This window comes from Hippopotamus amphibius, chromosome 1 (assembly GCF_030028045.1).
Source record: "Hippopotamus amphibius kiboko isolate mHipAmp2 chromosome 1, mHipAmp2.hap2, whole genome shotgun sequence".
Classification (NCBI taxonomy): Eukaryota; Metazoa; Chordata; class Mammalia; order Artiodactyla; family Hippopotamidae; genus Hippopotamus; species Hippopotamus amphibius.
This window is the reverse complement of record NC_080186.1, coordinates 148,960,650-148,973,911: the sequence shown is the minus strand read 5'-3', so window position 1 is coordinate 148,973,911 and position 13,262 is coordinate 148,960,650. Positions and strand designations below refer to the sequence as shown.

The following is a 13,262-nucleotide window of genomic DNA, read 5'->3' as shown; positions in this document are numbered from 1 at the left end:
TGATTTCTCTGGATGTGAAGCATGAGGTTCTAGTTAAGCATCATCACCTCTGAGCTTGAGGCTGTTAGAACACACATTACAAAGGGCTTAAGGGCACAGCAGCTCTAGAATGACACTTCCTTAATAAACTGAGCAGCATAGAAGGAGTGGTGGAATGCACAAAACTTTATCACTCTCTGATTCAGTATGACTTGATGCCATGTCTAGCCACCACATAAAATCACCCCACATAACATCTACATCACTGGTATTATCTTTGGGAAGTCTTGGACTTGAAATCCAGACAATCACAGTGGAACTCTTGGCTGGTCATGTTCCTTTTCACAGTTTTGGGCATAAGAGAGGAGAACAGGACTCTAAAATCAAGGATAAATTTCTCTTTTCATGTGTGATTTTCATATTTGCCATTTTGACCCAGATCAGACTATCGTTTTTCTTTTATTTCAGCCAAATTCTCTTTCTCTATGATAAGGAGGAAAACTGTGCCTGCACTCAACAGTGACATTTCCCAAGGTGGCTAGACGGAGTGCTGGTGTTGTCCTTTATTTGCAATTTGTTCTCCCTTCCCTTCCTTCTAGTCCATCATTTTGGTGACCCTTGCCAGCCAGGAGGGGAATAGCGAGAAGGCAGTCTGAAAACATTTCTGGACATGATCAAATGTGTGCAACATGTGTGCAAATACATTTGTGTTCATATATATACGCACATATACTTGGTGCATATGTAACCGCACTTAACAGGATGTTCTATAGGTGTTTATAATTTCACGGGCACATGTTGACATACCTGCATCTTTGCTGGCGTGTGTCTCGATGTGTATGTATGTTTGAGTGTGAGTGTGAAGATGTACCCACAGGGCTGTCTCACCCCTTATCCACAATAAGGAACGAAAACGTACAGGAGACTCACGCTTGGATCCTCACACATTGCTGACAGAAGAGAAGGGTGCAAGAGGGCTTGACAGCTCTGCTGATGGGCTGGGGCTGGCCCTCAGCCCCTCCCCACAGCCTTCTGTAATTGATGTCTGTGCTTCTGATGCCTCTTCCCTTTGGCCTGCAGGTCCCTGTCCGGCCGCATCGTTGGCGGTGTCTGGTGGTTCTTCACCTTGATCATCATCTCCTCCTACACAGCCAACCTGGCCGCCTTCCTGACCGTGGAGAGGATGGTGTCTCCCATTGAGAGTGCCGAGGACCTAGCGAAGCAGACGGAAATCGCTTACGGGACCCTGGAAGCGGGATCCACAAAGGAGTTCTTCAGGGTAGGGACATCCCTTGTCCCAGGGCACTTCCACAAGAGGGAACCACGACTGTCATTAAAATATTCTTCTCATTAGAGAGCATGAGATCACAGGCAACTGCTTAGCTGCGTGTAGATCAGGGAAACTCAAGGCTTGCTCGGCTTTCTATAGATCCCCAAGAAACCTCCGTTTCTGCATTTGTGGAAACTTCAAAGCCCTTGCAGTGAATTAGACCCCTTATATACACCAGTCTGTGCCAAGTTCTCTGAGAACTGCAAAGGATATGACATACAATTCCCCTCCTGCTCCCACAAGCACCTTCAGCCTTCTTAGTAACTGATTAGGAACAGCAAGGGACAAGTTCCCAACATGAGGCCCTTTGTGTCCTCTTCTTGGGACTTTGATGAATACGGAGATGTCATATGGGAAATAATGACTGGAAGAGGCGGTCTATGAATTAGTGCCAGAAGAGATAAAAAACTGAGAAGTGGGGATGGAGGTAGAGGAGATGCCTTGTAGCTGGAGGCAGTGAGCGAAGACAGCGGAGCAGAGTGCTTAGGAACACAAGCCTTACGGTCGGCCACATCGAGGCCCAGAAACGGGCTCCATCCTTTACTTGTTCCATGGCACTTCACCTCTTTGACACCATTTCCCCATTTATAAAATGAGGAAAATAATGTCTACCTCCAAGAGTCATTATGAGATTAACAGAGATAAGACATCTAAAATACAAGGAAACAAAGAACAATGAACGGGGGCTCCATTTCCCATCAGGGCTCCAGGGGAGGGTAGGCAATTGAGAACCATCTTGAAGGAGGGGTGGGGATTATGGCCACAAAGCATAGACCTGTACACATCTCTAGATATCATGATGAAACCAAGCTAGGTCTGGGTAGGCTAATTACCTTCTAGGCAAAAGGAACAACTTGAACAAATGCCCAAAAGCAGGCAAACCTGTAGTCAAGATGCCCTTGACTTCGGATAGGTTCATCCTGGGAGCTGAACAGATAGCCCAGGGAGCTACCATATGTTAATCAAATAAAAATAATAAACAACCACTACCACTTCCTTAGCACATACTATGAACTGGGTCCTGTGCTAAGCAGCACACGTTACATGACTTCTTTCATCCTCTCCTTAGAGTCAAGCTAGGGATTTGCTGTCCCCATTTTATAAAGGAAGCTCAGAGAGGCAAAAGTAATTGTCCAAGGTCACACAGCTAATGAGGAGCAGAAAGAGAAGACAGTGCAAGCCTCTGCACTGCCTCTGGCAAGACGGTGGGGACCCTACGCGGACCCACTGGGTTCTCACTGCAACTGCATGGAGCAAACCCCAGACTCTGGGGGAACCCGCGGGTGCTGTGCTCAGATTCTCCATCATGGGCTCTGCGTTCTGTGTGACAGGCAGAAGAGGGACCAAAGTCCTAGCTCCAAGGCTAAAATCATTCATTTTCAACATATTGGAGCAAGAAGGTCACTAAGGGGTCACTTGGTCAGAGTCTGTCATTTTAGAAAAAGACATGACTTGCTTAGGCTTACCCAACCAGTTAGTAGAAAAACCACTTGTAATCTCGTTACAATTCTCTGATATCTTTAGCCTGCAACCAAAGTGTGAAGGAGATGCCTGACATGTGTCCATAAAGCCAGCCCTGCTGATACAGTAGGGAACCACCCAATCTGCCCACTCATTATAAACCCATGCTCTTCTTCCCAGTATATCAGCATATCACAGCCCCCAAAGCCCCTTCCCATCCATGGTCTCTTTTATGTTTCACCATGACCTAAGGCAGAATAGGGATTGTGTGTCCACACTGTGGATAAGAATTTGAGAGGCAGGGAATTCATGATGCAAGTGTCTGGGATAGGTACAAAATCTGAATTTCCTCATTCAAACCCAAATATTCTTGCCACTGAACCACACTGCCCTTATCAGTGGTGTCATTATTAATTTTTTTTTTAAAAGATAGCTCAAGTTACTAGATGGGCCCATAGACAAATCCAGTTTAACCCTCCACTCTTATAGTTGGAGAAAGTAAGGTCCAAAGAAGAAAATGTGCATGTCCTAGCTAATTCAGAGGCACAGCTGGGACTTAAGACTCCCACCTTCTCTGTTAATAACTGTAGCAATTGAGAGGTTAGGCTCTTGTCCAGAGCACTATGCTAGGCACCCAGAACAAAGGCAGCGCATACGCTACAAGCTCTGTGCCCTAACCAGCCTTACTGCCTTCGACCAGGCGAATAGGTTGCATCAATAGTTCACGTGCTAGCTCTGATTGATCGGGCGTGCTTGCCTGGAGTTCTATGTTGAGAGGGATTCTGAGGTCACCTGGGGATCAGTATGGAAGAATTCTTTAATTGCTATCAACATCTGCCACGTATATAGGAAGGGAGACTGGTACTAAGCCAAACTTGTACTGGGCGTTTCTACCCTAAAGTCAAACCAGAAGAAAGGGCATAATTATTCATAGTAATTGCGCCACTTATGGAACACCTACTATGTGCCAGGCATTGGGTTATGCACTTTACCTCTTTAAAGTGTTATATTCTCGTATAATCTCCATGGCAACACTGCGCAGTGAGTACGATTATCACCATTGTCAGGAGAGAAATACTGAGGCTCAGAGAGGTTATGTTACTTGCCCAGAGTCCCACAGCCAGTAAAACATGAAGCACAAAAGGAGGGAGACAGCTAGTTGCAGTGTAAAGGTACCAGCGGTGCAATCAGGAAATGGGGATTTACCCCTCCTGGCTCTGCCACTAACAAACGACATGACATTGGACAGTTTACTGGCACTCCGTGGGCCTCAGTTTCTTTACCTGTAAAAAAAGAACGCTACTGACACAATGTCCCGTGAGCCCTCCCATCTCTGCGACACTGATCTTGAGAATTATCCCACCAGGACCTTGGTGGGTGGGGAGACAAGGTCACCTGGAACCCCCATAAGGCAGAAGGAGGGAACAGTGTGACAAGAATTCTTCTACCCCAGTCTCTGAACAATCTGTCCTCTCGTCCCCACGGAAGCCCAGAGCTTCTTGGCAGCCCAAACCCACAGTCACTTCATCCTCCATCGACAGTGTAATTAAGATGTGTAAAGGGCCGTGGGAGCTGCGGATGATAGGAGAGATCCAAGAACAAATACTCCAAGCCTGTTTCCAGTCCTCCCTGCCACTCACGCTGCCTTCGCATTCCTGGAGATGAGATTTTCCTGATAGTTAGCTCTGAGCGACTGTGAGTGCAGCATTGGCATTGGGGGCACTGGGGTGAGGCTGAGGGGACATATTAATTTGCTACATACTGTTGCCCAGAGCACTCTGCAGCTCTGCCTGTCAGCAGCCCAGTTCCCCGCTGTGACCATCCTGTCAGGTCAAATTGCATCTTACAATTGCCCTGCTGTGTGTCTTGTTGGTTTTGTGCCTGGAAGATGATCTGCAAACCTGGTCACAGCTGAATTTATCTATCTCCCAGTTTCCTATGAGAGAATATTCAATACATTGTAGATGCTATGATTGGTCCTGGATATTTCTTTGCCTAACTTTGAAGTCCTCCCTCCTTTTTCTTCTTTTTTTTCCCTCACCTGGACATTGTTGCTCAAATGATGAATCTTCATGTAAAGAATCAAGTATTTCAAGCTAGCAAGGAACTTAATAGTTACCATGTCCAAACTCCTTATAGAACAAATAGGGAAGGTTAGCAATAGAACCAAGGCTAGCACCCAGGGCTCCTCACCCCCAGGCCAGTGTCCTTTCCAGATTGTAAACCGTCTAGTGAAACAAATCATCTAGTTTATCTAATTACAGACTATCTTACAATTCACTCTACCAAATGCTTCCCTGACATTCTCAGTAACTATCTCCATTCATTTTTCCTTGAGACCTAGAATTTCCCTGGGTCCAAATATCTTTATAGGTCAGTTGGCTCAAACAACAACCTAACTGCATATCAATATTTTGCCAACACTCGTTGATAACAAGAAAATAAACCTGATATTGTCTGCAAAGAATAATGACATATTCCATGTATAATGATTTTATACTAAAGAAATCTGTAACCTATGTATCAACCACTAGATTACATAGGTTGCCTCACTCTAGTAGTAAAAGTATTTTAAAAAATAGTCCCTTGTATGTGTTTAACACTTGTCCACCTACAAAGCATTTTCAAAAGCCAGACACCAGTAGCTCTAAAATACATCTACCTGTTGGAGAAATGATGCTTTTTAGGAAGAGCATCTCAGATGAGAGGGTTGATTGGTGGTCCTGGATTGTGGGCTCTAAGAGCCTCCTAGATGCAAAGCTGGACTCTGTGAAGGACCCATAGAGGGGAAGACATCCCCTACCCTCAGGTAGCGTCCACAAACTTGAGACCTAAGCCCAAGTATGAATGGCTCTCAATCCTAAAATCTAGCCTGGACATCCAGTGAGTGCCTGGATAATATGTCCTAGAGGTATATCAATCCTCACAATATTCCTTCTAAAGTGAGGGCTACACAGGCCATACAGATGAATCACCTAGGGAACTTCTTTAAAAGATTTATTCTAGGCTCCACCCCACACCTGCTGAATCAGAATCTCTAGGTTTAGAGCCGGGGGTTTGCATGTTTACCATCTCCATACACGATTCTGGTGCCCGCTCGAGTTTGAAAATTATTGTCCTTGGAACCGAGATAGTTTCAGAATACATGGAATTTGTTCTGATCTGTGAGCTGATGAGTAGGATGCGGCTGGAGAGAACCAGCACATGCAGGGGAATGAACAAATGAGGCAAAGTCACAAAGGAAGGAACACCCAAAATGAGTTCAGGAGAAAACGAAGAAAGCAGCTTGGCTGGACGTAGACTTCTGAAATGTAAGCAGAATACGATATTAAGTCCCAAGGTATTAACTTTATCAGACAACAGTTTGCATTCTGAGGGCCAGTCCTGCAATGTGGGATGACTGGAACTTGGCACCTATGATCTATTAGAAATTCTTTAGTGTGGCCTTTAATGTTGAAATCAGATTCCACCTATAGTCGGCTCTCCACTTCTTCGGGGCTGAGTAAATACAGCCTTATTGAGTAACAGGTCCTCTGATGTCTTGAAAAGTCAGAGGGGGCCCCAGGTTCTTAACTCTCCCCATATTTAAGAGGAATATAACTCCTTGGAAGTAATTAAAAGATTCTGAGTTATCCTATTCATTCTGTATTTGCAAGATATTTGTACTTTGGAGCCTACTGGTACTAATTAGAGCCTCTTATTTTGCAATCACTCATAATTTGTTTCTTCCTGAGCTAATCTCACTCATGAATGTGTGATCAAGCCACAGTCAGCTCTTCATTAGTGTGTGTGTGCCGACCTCCATGCCAACTGCAGGCAGCACTTAATTCCAGCCTTGTTCCTGTCCCCCGTCAGAGGTCTAAAATCGCCGTGTTTGAGAAGATGTGGACATACATGAAGTCAGCAGAACCATCTGTGTTTGTGCGGACCACGGAGGAGGGGATGATCCGAGTAAGGAAATCCAAAGGCAAATATGCCTACCTTCTAGAGTCCACCATGAATGAGTACATTGAGCAGCGGAAACCCTGTGACACCATGAAGGTGGGAGGTAACTTGGATTCCAAAGGCTATGGCATTGCGACACCCAAGGGGTCCGCCCTGAGGTAAGTAGCCAAGATTTGCTTCCTTGGTACTCCCTCTCCCCTCCCTACCTCAGGAAGGAAGCTGCTGTGTCTGCCACATGGCTCCAGTGCCACAATGGGAGCTGTCAAGAGGTCCTTCTTGGATACCTGTGGGCCTGGGAGATTCCAGCCACCCGAGATCTTCAGCCCTGAGGTTGGAAATTGACCTGGGGGCCTCAGCTTGCTCTGACTGTCGCTGCCCATGTGTTCCCTCCCCACGCCCCTCCAAGTGTTAAACATTGATGAACCTTGTGTTTCTGTTGTGTGATCTGTAACACACCATCCTTTACCAGACACCTCCACATCCAACTAGGCCACAAACAGGGTTCTCCAGCAACCTGGATTCTTTGACAGAAGGTGGTTTGTAATGTTTGTCTCCAAAGAAACAAGCACATGGTCCAAATGAAAAATCAAGTCGAGTCCTGAGATTCTAGCTGTGGAAATGAAAACAACACTGAAGAAAAGGCAGCACCCATTCTTTCCTAGGTGCTGATTTCTTTAGCAAGAAACAGGTAGTTCAGTAAAGAAGCAAAGTGGACTTTATTTTCACATAAGGAAGCTCTGGTATGCATTCCAAACAGCTAAGGCAGAGTCCTGGAGAATTAAAGTCAAAAGACCTAGATCTAACTCTGGGATTTACTACTGACTGTCTTACAAAAGGTGAGACATAACATCACCCCGACCTTCAGTATCCTCATCTATAAAGAGAGGATAATCGTCTCATCCTTTCCTAGGTCCAAAGTGGTTTTAAGTTCAAATGGGATAATCTATACAGAAGGTAACTGAAAGCAGTACAGTGTGAAGTCACCTGCAAGACATTATGTCAATTACAGAGAGATTAAATCATTTTAGGGAAGGGTAGCATTTAAGAAAATATGAGAGTGTTTTAAAAGTTTGTAAAAAGTTGGAGAGAGGCTCCTAACCCGTCTTGACATGATATTCAGAGCCACCTCTGCCTCCACTTCATTCATTAATTTCAATAATATTAATCCTTACAACATTCTAGGCACTAGGCTGGGAGCTGCAGCTACAACTTGGGGATAAGACAGACATAGTCCCTGTCCCCATGGAACTACATTCTTGCAGGGAAGAAAGATATTAAACAGATTATTGTTTAATGGCTCATGACAATTATGATAGTGTATAAAAGGGGATCTAGAGGACACCTGCTCCCAGTATAAAACACCTAGGTACACTGGAGAAAGATATAACACATAGCCTTTTAAATGCAAGTTAAGTAATCTCTAGGACAAAAAGGAAAAAGGAAACTAAAACCATAGTAAAAAGCATAAACTAATTATTATGGGGCTGCCCTAAGCAGGGCAAAATTATACATTATGTGACAATATACATGAGCAAAAATCAGAAGTACAAGTAAAAACATAAAAGTAATCAAAAATACTTTTCAAAGAAAAAGACACTATCATAAAAGACCATACATATTTAGAAAAGTGCCAATTAGGATTTACAGAAATAAAAAAAAATGTAGTCATTAATATAAAATCTCAGTGGAAGAGTTAAACAGCAAATTAGACAGAGTTGAAGAGAAAATTAGTGCACTGGAAAAAAATAGGGGAAGATTCCCTAGAATATCACACAGAGAGATAAAAAGATAGAAAATATAACAAAGAGGCTAAGAGACAAGAGAGAAAAAATGCCAGATGCATCTTCTTTAAGTTCCCTATGGAGACAAGAGAGTGAATTCGACATAATATTTGAAGGGAATTTTCCCGAATTTATGGAAACCATAAATACTCAAATATTCAGAAATCGTGAGTCCCAAGCAGGATAAATAGATGAAAATCAGCAGCTGAGTCAATTGAAACTGCAGAACAATAAAGACACAGAGAAGATCTCAAATACACCCAGAGATAAAAAGGTCCAACTGGTGTTCAAGACAGGTGGGATGTGCCTGAGTAGACTTTTCCAAGGATGCTTTTTTTCAAGCTGAAATATGACAGATTAACAGGAGTTAACTAAGTATAATGAGGGGAAAGGAAGAGAAGAATAGTCCAGGCAGAGGGAACAGCATGTGCAGAGACTCTGAGGCAAGAAAGCATGGTTCAGTTGATAAACTAAAAGAAGCTCAGTGCTCCTGGAACACGGGTAATAAAGAGGAGAAAGGGTTAAGCTAAGATTGGAGAATGATGAAGTGCAGACAGAGTTCGTAAAGGATTTTTGTCCTTATTTGAAGAGCAATGAAAATACACTGAAGAATTGTAAGTAATTATCAGGAAGTAAAGATATCTGTAGGAGCGTAAAAATAATTGAAAGTGACCTAATGAAGGGAAACAAATGCCCTGGTGTTTATTAATCACGCATTTTTGTCTAGAAGAACTTTAAAAACTCTTTTTACAAGTTTAGACAAATTTCAAAGGGGATCTAAAGGATAGTGCTTGGGAAGGAAAGAGACTTTTACATACTTAAAGAACACCACCCTAGAAAGGCCCAAAGTAGACAATGAGTTCTTATAGGTCCAGGAACACCAATGATGCTGCAACTATTACAATTTACTGAAGGCTTTATGAGTCAGGGACATCATTTGATCTAAATATTTCGATGCAAAACTGAAAAAAAATGGTATAGAAGGTGACACGATTTGCCCACTCTGTACACTATCTCTACCACCCCATCCCACACATGGGTGCCTGGAACATGGCAACAAACTCAGTAACATGTACGTGAATCTCAGGTCATCTGGCACTGAAATGACTTTCTACTGTAATAAAAGCTGCCACTGAGTGACTGCCTACCACATGCCACACACTGTGCTAGTGCATTATCTCACATTATCCTCTTAATTTCCCTGTGAAGTACCATTATCCCCACTTTACAGATGAGGAAACAGTGGCGCAGAATTAAGTTACTTGACCAGGTTGACACAGCTAATAAAGGAGCCAGATTTCAAGCCCCGGCAGTGTGACTCCAGAGCCCGTGGTTGTACTCACTCTAACACTGCGCTGGGCTTTATGATTGACAGCACCGTTAAAGGCAGGAGACAACTTACGCCAGCTTCCCTATACCTATTTACATGGGTCAAACAATCACCATCAACTCAAAAATTAAAAAGCAGACTTTTGGAGCCCAGAGCATCCACTCACCACTCTGAAGGCAAAAAGGTGACAGTGAATTCTCACTTTAATGCACCACTTCTTTGAGCAGTAACACTGCCTTTATAGGTTTTGCATGCCCAGAAAGTCTTTCTGGGGTAAATATTGAAAATAGTTCTATAACAAATAAATACCTAATTCTATTGCTTACATTTCTGTAAAACATAACAAGTCATTTATTGATTTTGAGAAAGAAAGAGAAAGGGAAAGAGAAATGAAAAGGAACATCTTCCAAATAAGATCACTGATGGTGGATGTGCAAGTGAAGAGTACCTAAATGCAGGCCCCCAGCTCTCTCCCAGTGCTCCTTTCTCTCCATTGGCCACCTTTATGATAGCCATGGGGCTTCCTGACTCAAGAACAGAAGAGCAACACTCATTCTAAGAGAGCCTTGAGTTTCTGGCCTGAGAAAGTCCCTCTTCCCTTTATGGAATTCTACTTCTCCTCTCTGCAATGAAAGGAATCATTCTAGCAACCAGTAGCGTAGACGTCCCGTGAAACATACCATTGCAAAACAGGTACAGAAAATATAAGTAACCACATAGGCACACACAGTCCAGCCAGGTTTCCTTCCTTTCTCTGCCTCACATGCCCCTAATGATGGCCACTCCCCAAGTCGTGGTTGAATACCAGAGTCATGGCAAACCAAATGCCACAGACACACGTGCCTGCTGCAACAGTCTCACATTCACCAACCTGATCCCAGCAAACCATTCTGCATGACAGAGGTGGAAAGTGAGGAGAAGAGTAAAGGGGTATTACATGATACTTCTGGTCCCCACTGAAAGAGGGCTTAAATATGCTTAAAGATGACATGGCAGAGGAAATCCATGTTGTCTTCAAATTACTCAGAATCATAGAAAACACCTTTTTAAAGACTGTCTAACCATTCACAAAGCTGCAGACTCTTTAGGAGTGTTTTCACTACAAACTTGCAAACTTCTCTTTTGCAGCCCTCACAGGCAGATGTGCTCCAGACATAGTGGGCCAGTGCCCACAGCCAAAAAGGACCTCCCCGGCTCCCCTCCACTATTTGCTGCCCATAAAGCCAGACCTGACCACACCTGTCGGGCATTCGCTCCCTTCCAGCTTGCCTAGAAAAAGCTGCCGGTTCCTCCAAGGCAGATCACCCAGCTCTGCCCCAGAAGGTCAGAGAACTGACATCGAAGGCCCAAATGTTCCTCTAAAACTTGCCAAGTCTACTTGGCAGAGGCCAGACGTGTCCCTCCAGAGCATTAAAAGGCTGTGTCAGTGACAGAGTGGTGTGTTTGTCTCTTCTGCTCTAGAAACAAATACTCAGGAAGCGAGGTGGTTCAGTGCTTGATTTTCCATTTAGACAGGTGGTGTTTCTTTGAAACAGATGCTGTTTGTTGGCTGTCACTGCATGCTTGGGATTGGGTGAGGGGCTGAGTTATGTTTCCAAAGCCCTGAGGTTGTGGATAAAGACCTACACAGCCAATGCCGGTCACTAGGGAAAGGTAATTGGTAAATCCACTAATTGTGATCTATTGGCCCTTCTGTTGCCAACTCAGTGTATCTGCTGGTCTGAACTGAAGTCTCTTTATTATGATGAATACTCCCTTCAGTTAGAGACAATGTGTTCGAATTTCCTAACTAAGGGAGCACAGCCCCTGTTTTACCAATGCAAGAAGGAATCCACACCAGATGGGCCTGAGTTATAATCTCAACTAATGACACTGTTTCACAAACAATCTAGCGGGCGTTTAATGGATTTGCTAAGAGATATACCCTAATCGGGACATTGGTCAAAGTCTGGTCTTTAACTGTGACTGTGGTTCCACGGAGTCTTCTCTGGTCCCGGTGATCATGACGTGTCTATGTCCTGTCACGTGTCTTGTCCGTGCCGGACGTGTGGGCCAAGGTGGCAGGAGCACAGTGCAGCTTCCTCCTACAGCGTGGTGGGTGAGGGTCTAAGACCCACTCCCTGTGCTTTCCACGCAGCTTCACAGATTCCTTTACGTATCTTCTCCACACAAAGAACTGTGTGCTGCACTTCGGGGAGCAGTGGTGAGAGAGAAGCATTCCCAGCCTCTCAGTGATGCACAGTCAAGCCCAGCTCCTGAGCAGGATCACATAGATACTTGTTTTTCTACTCAATGCCCTGAGAGAGTCAGACATTCAGGAGCAGGAGAGTCCACATTTGAACGGGAGGATTTCCAAAGCTTTCAAGGCCAAGGTAACATCCAAGATAGGCCCTGAAGACATTGTGATAGTTGAGAAGCGAGGAGAGGGGACTCCAGATGGAGGGGACAGAGTCACAGCAAACTCAGCAGTGGGAAAACATAGGGCTTGTGTTCAGGAACAAGAATCCACTTTAACTAGCGAATGCATTAATAACAAGAGAGACTGGCTGTGGTCACAGTGCAAAGGATCTCAAAGGTCTCTGTATTTTTTATCTGATGTCAGTAGGGGCCATTGAAGGCAACGGATGGGGGGACCAGAATCAGACAGACTCCCGAAGATGATGCTGGCAGTGGTTTGCAACAAGAACCAAAGAGAGGAGGCTCACAGGCAGGAAGGTCATTTAGAATGCCGCTGTGGTCTTTTTGGTAGGAGATAATGAATGTGGTTAAGATCCTAATGAGATGGGGACAGATGGAAGAAGTGGCTCTGTTTGTCATCAGTCATAGCCTTTACTTTAAGACGTGGTAGTTTGGGAAAGAAGTCTGTTAACAGGAGTTTTCTGGGACATCTGTGCTCCTGCTTCAGGACTAACAAGGTACAAAGTGATTCTGGCAAAGACAGAAAACGGGCAGATATGGGGTTTATCTCCCAAACAGAATTATCGCTCCCACCTCAATTTCACTTCTGAGACACCTAGAAGATTGAGAAAGGTGTACTGGGAGAGGTACAGAATTCCTAGCACATGAGCAAGAATGATAGGGGCTGTCAATTACCTTTCCTTTCCTCCTACTGCACTGTAGCTTGTCTATATCTGTTTTATTTTTTAATCGGACATAAGCTCAAGATTGCTCATCAACATTTTAGTCTCAATAGCATTCCTACTGAATATATTTTTCTCCCTTCACACAACCCTAGGCTGGAAAATATCTCCTAAGAACTACTTGTCTGTATTGGCATCCGACTAAAAAAAAGGAGGGAGGTTAAGGCCACGATTTAGGAAGAAATGTCACAAGGTTTTATGGGTGTGGTCTCACTTCCAGGGATTGAGGGTTTCCTAGCTGCCTACCTCCACACTGGGACCACGTGACATGATAGTACCTTCAAGGCCATTGGGAA

The 13,262-nt window shown here is 44.2% G+C and overlaps 1 protein-coding gene across 4 annotated transcripts in view; it reads left to right on the top strand.

Annotated features, from left to right (window-relative positions):
- Positions 1-13,262, top strand: part of GRIA1 (glutamate ionotropic receptor AMPA type subunit 1) — a 303,977-nt gene that overhangs the window by 259,864 nt on the left and 30,851 nt on the right. For all 4 annotated transcript variants that reach the window (XM_057730393.1, XM_057730417.1, XM_057730408.1 and 1 more), the window contains 2 exons: positions 1,060-1,258; positions 6,626-6,873. In XM_057730393.1, coding sequence (XP_057586376.1) covers positions 1,060-1,258; positions 6,626-6,873 — 447 coding nt within the window. The remainder of the gene's footprint in view (positions 1-1,059; positions 1,259-6,625; positions 6,874-13,262) is intronic.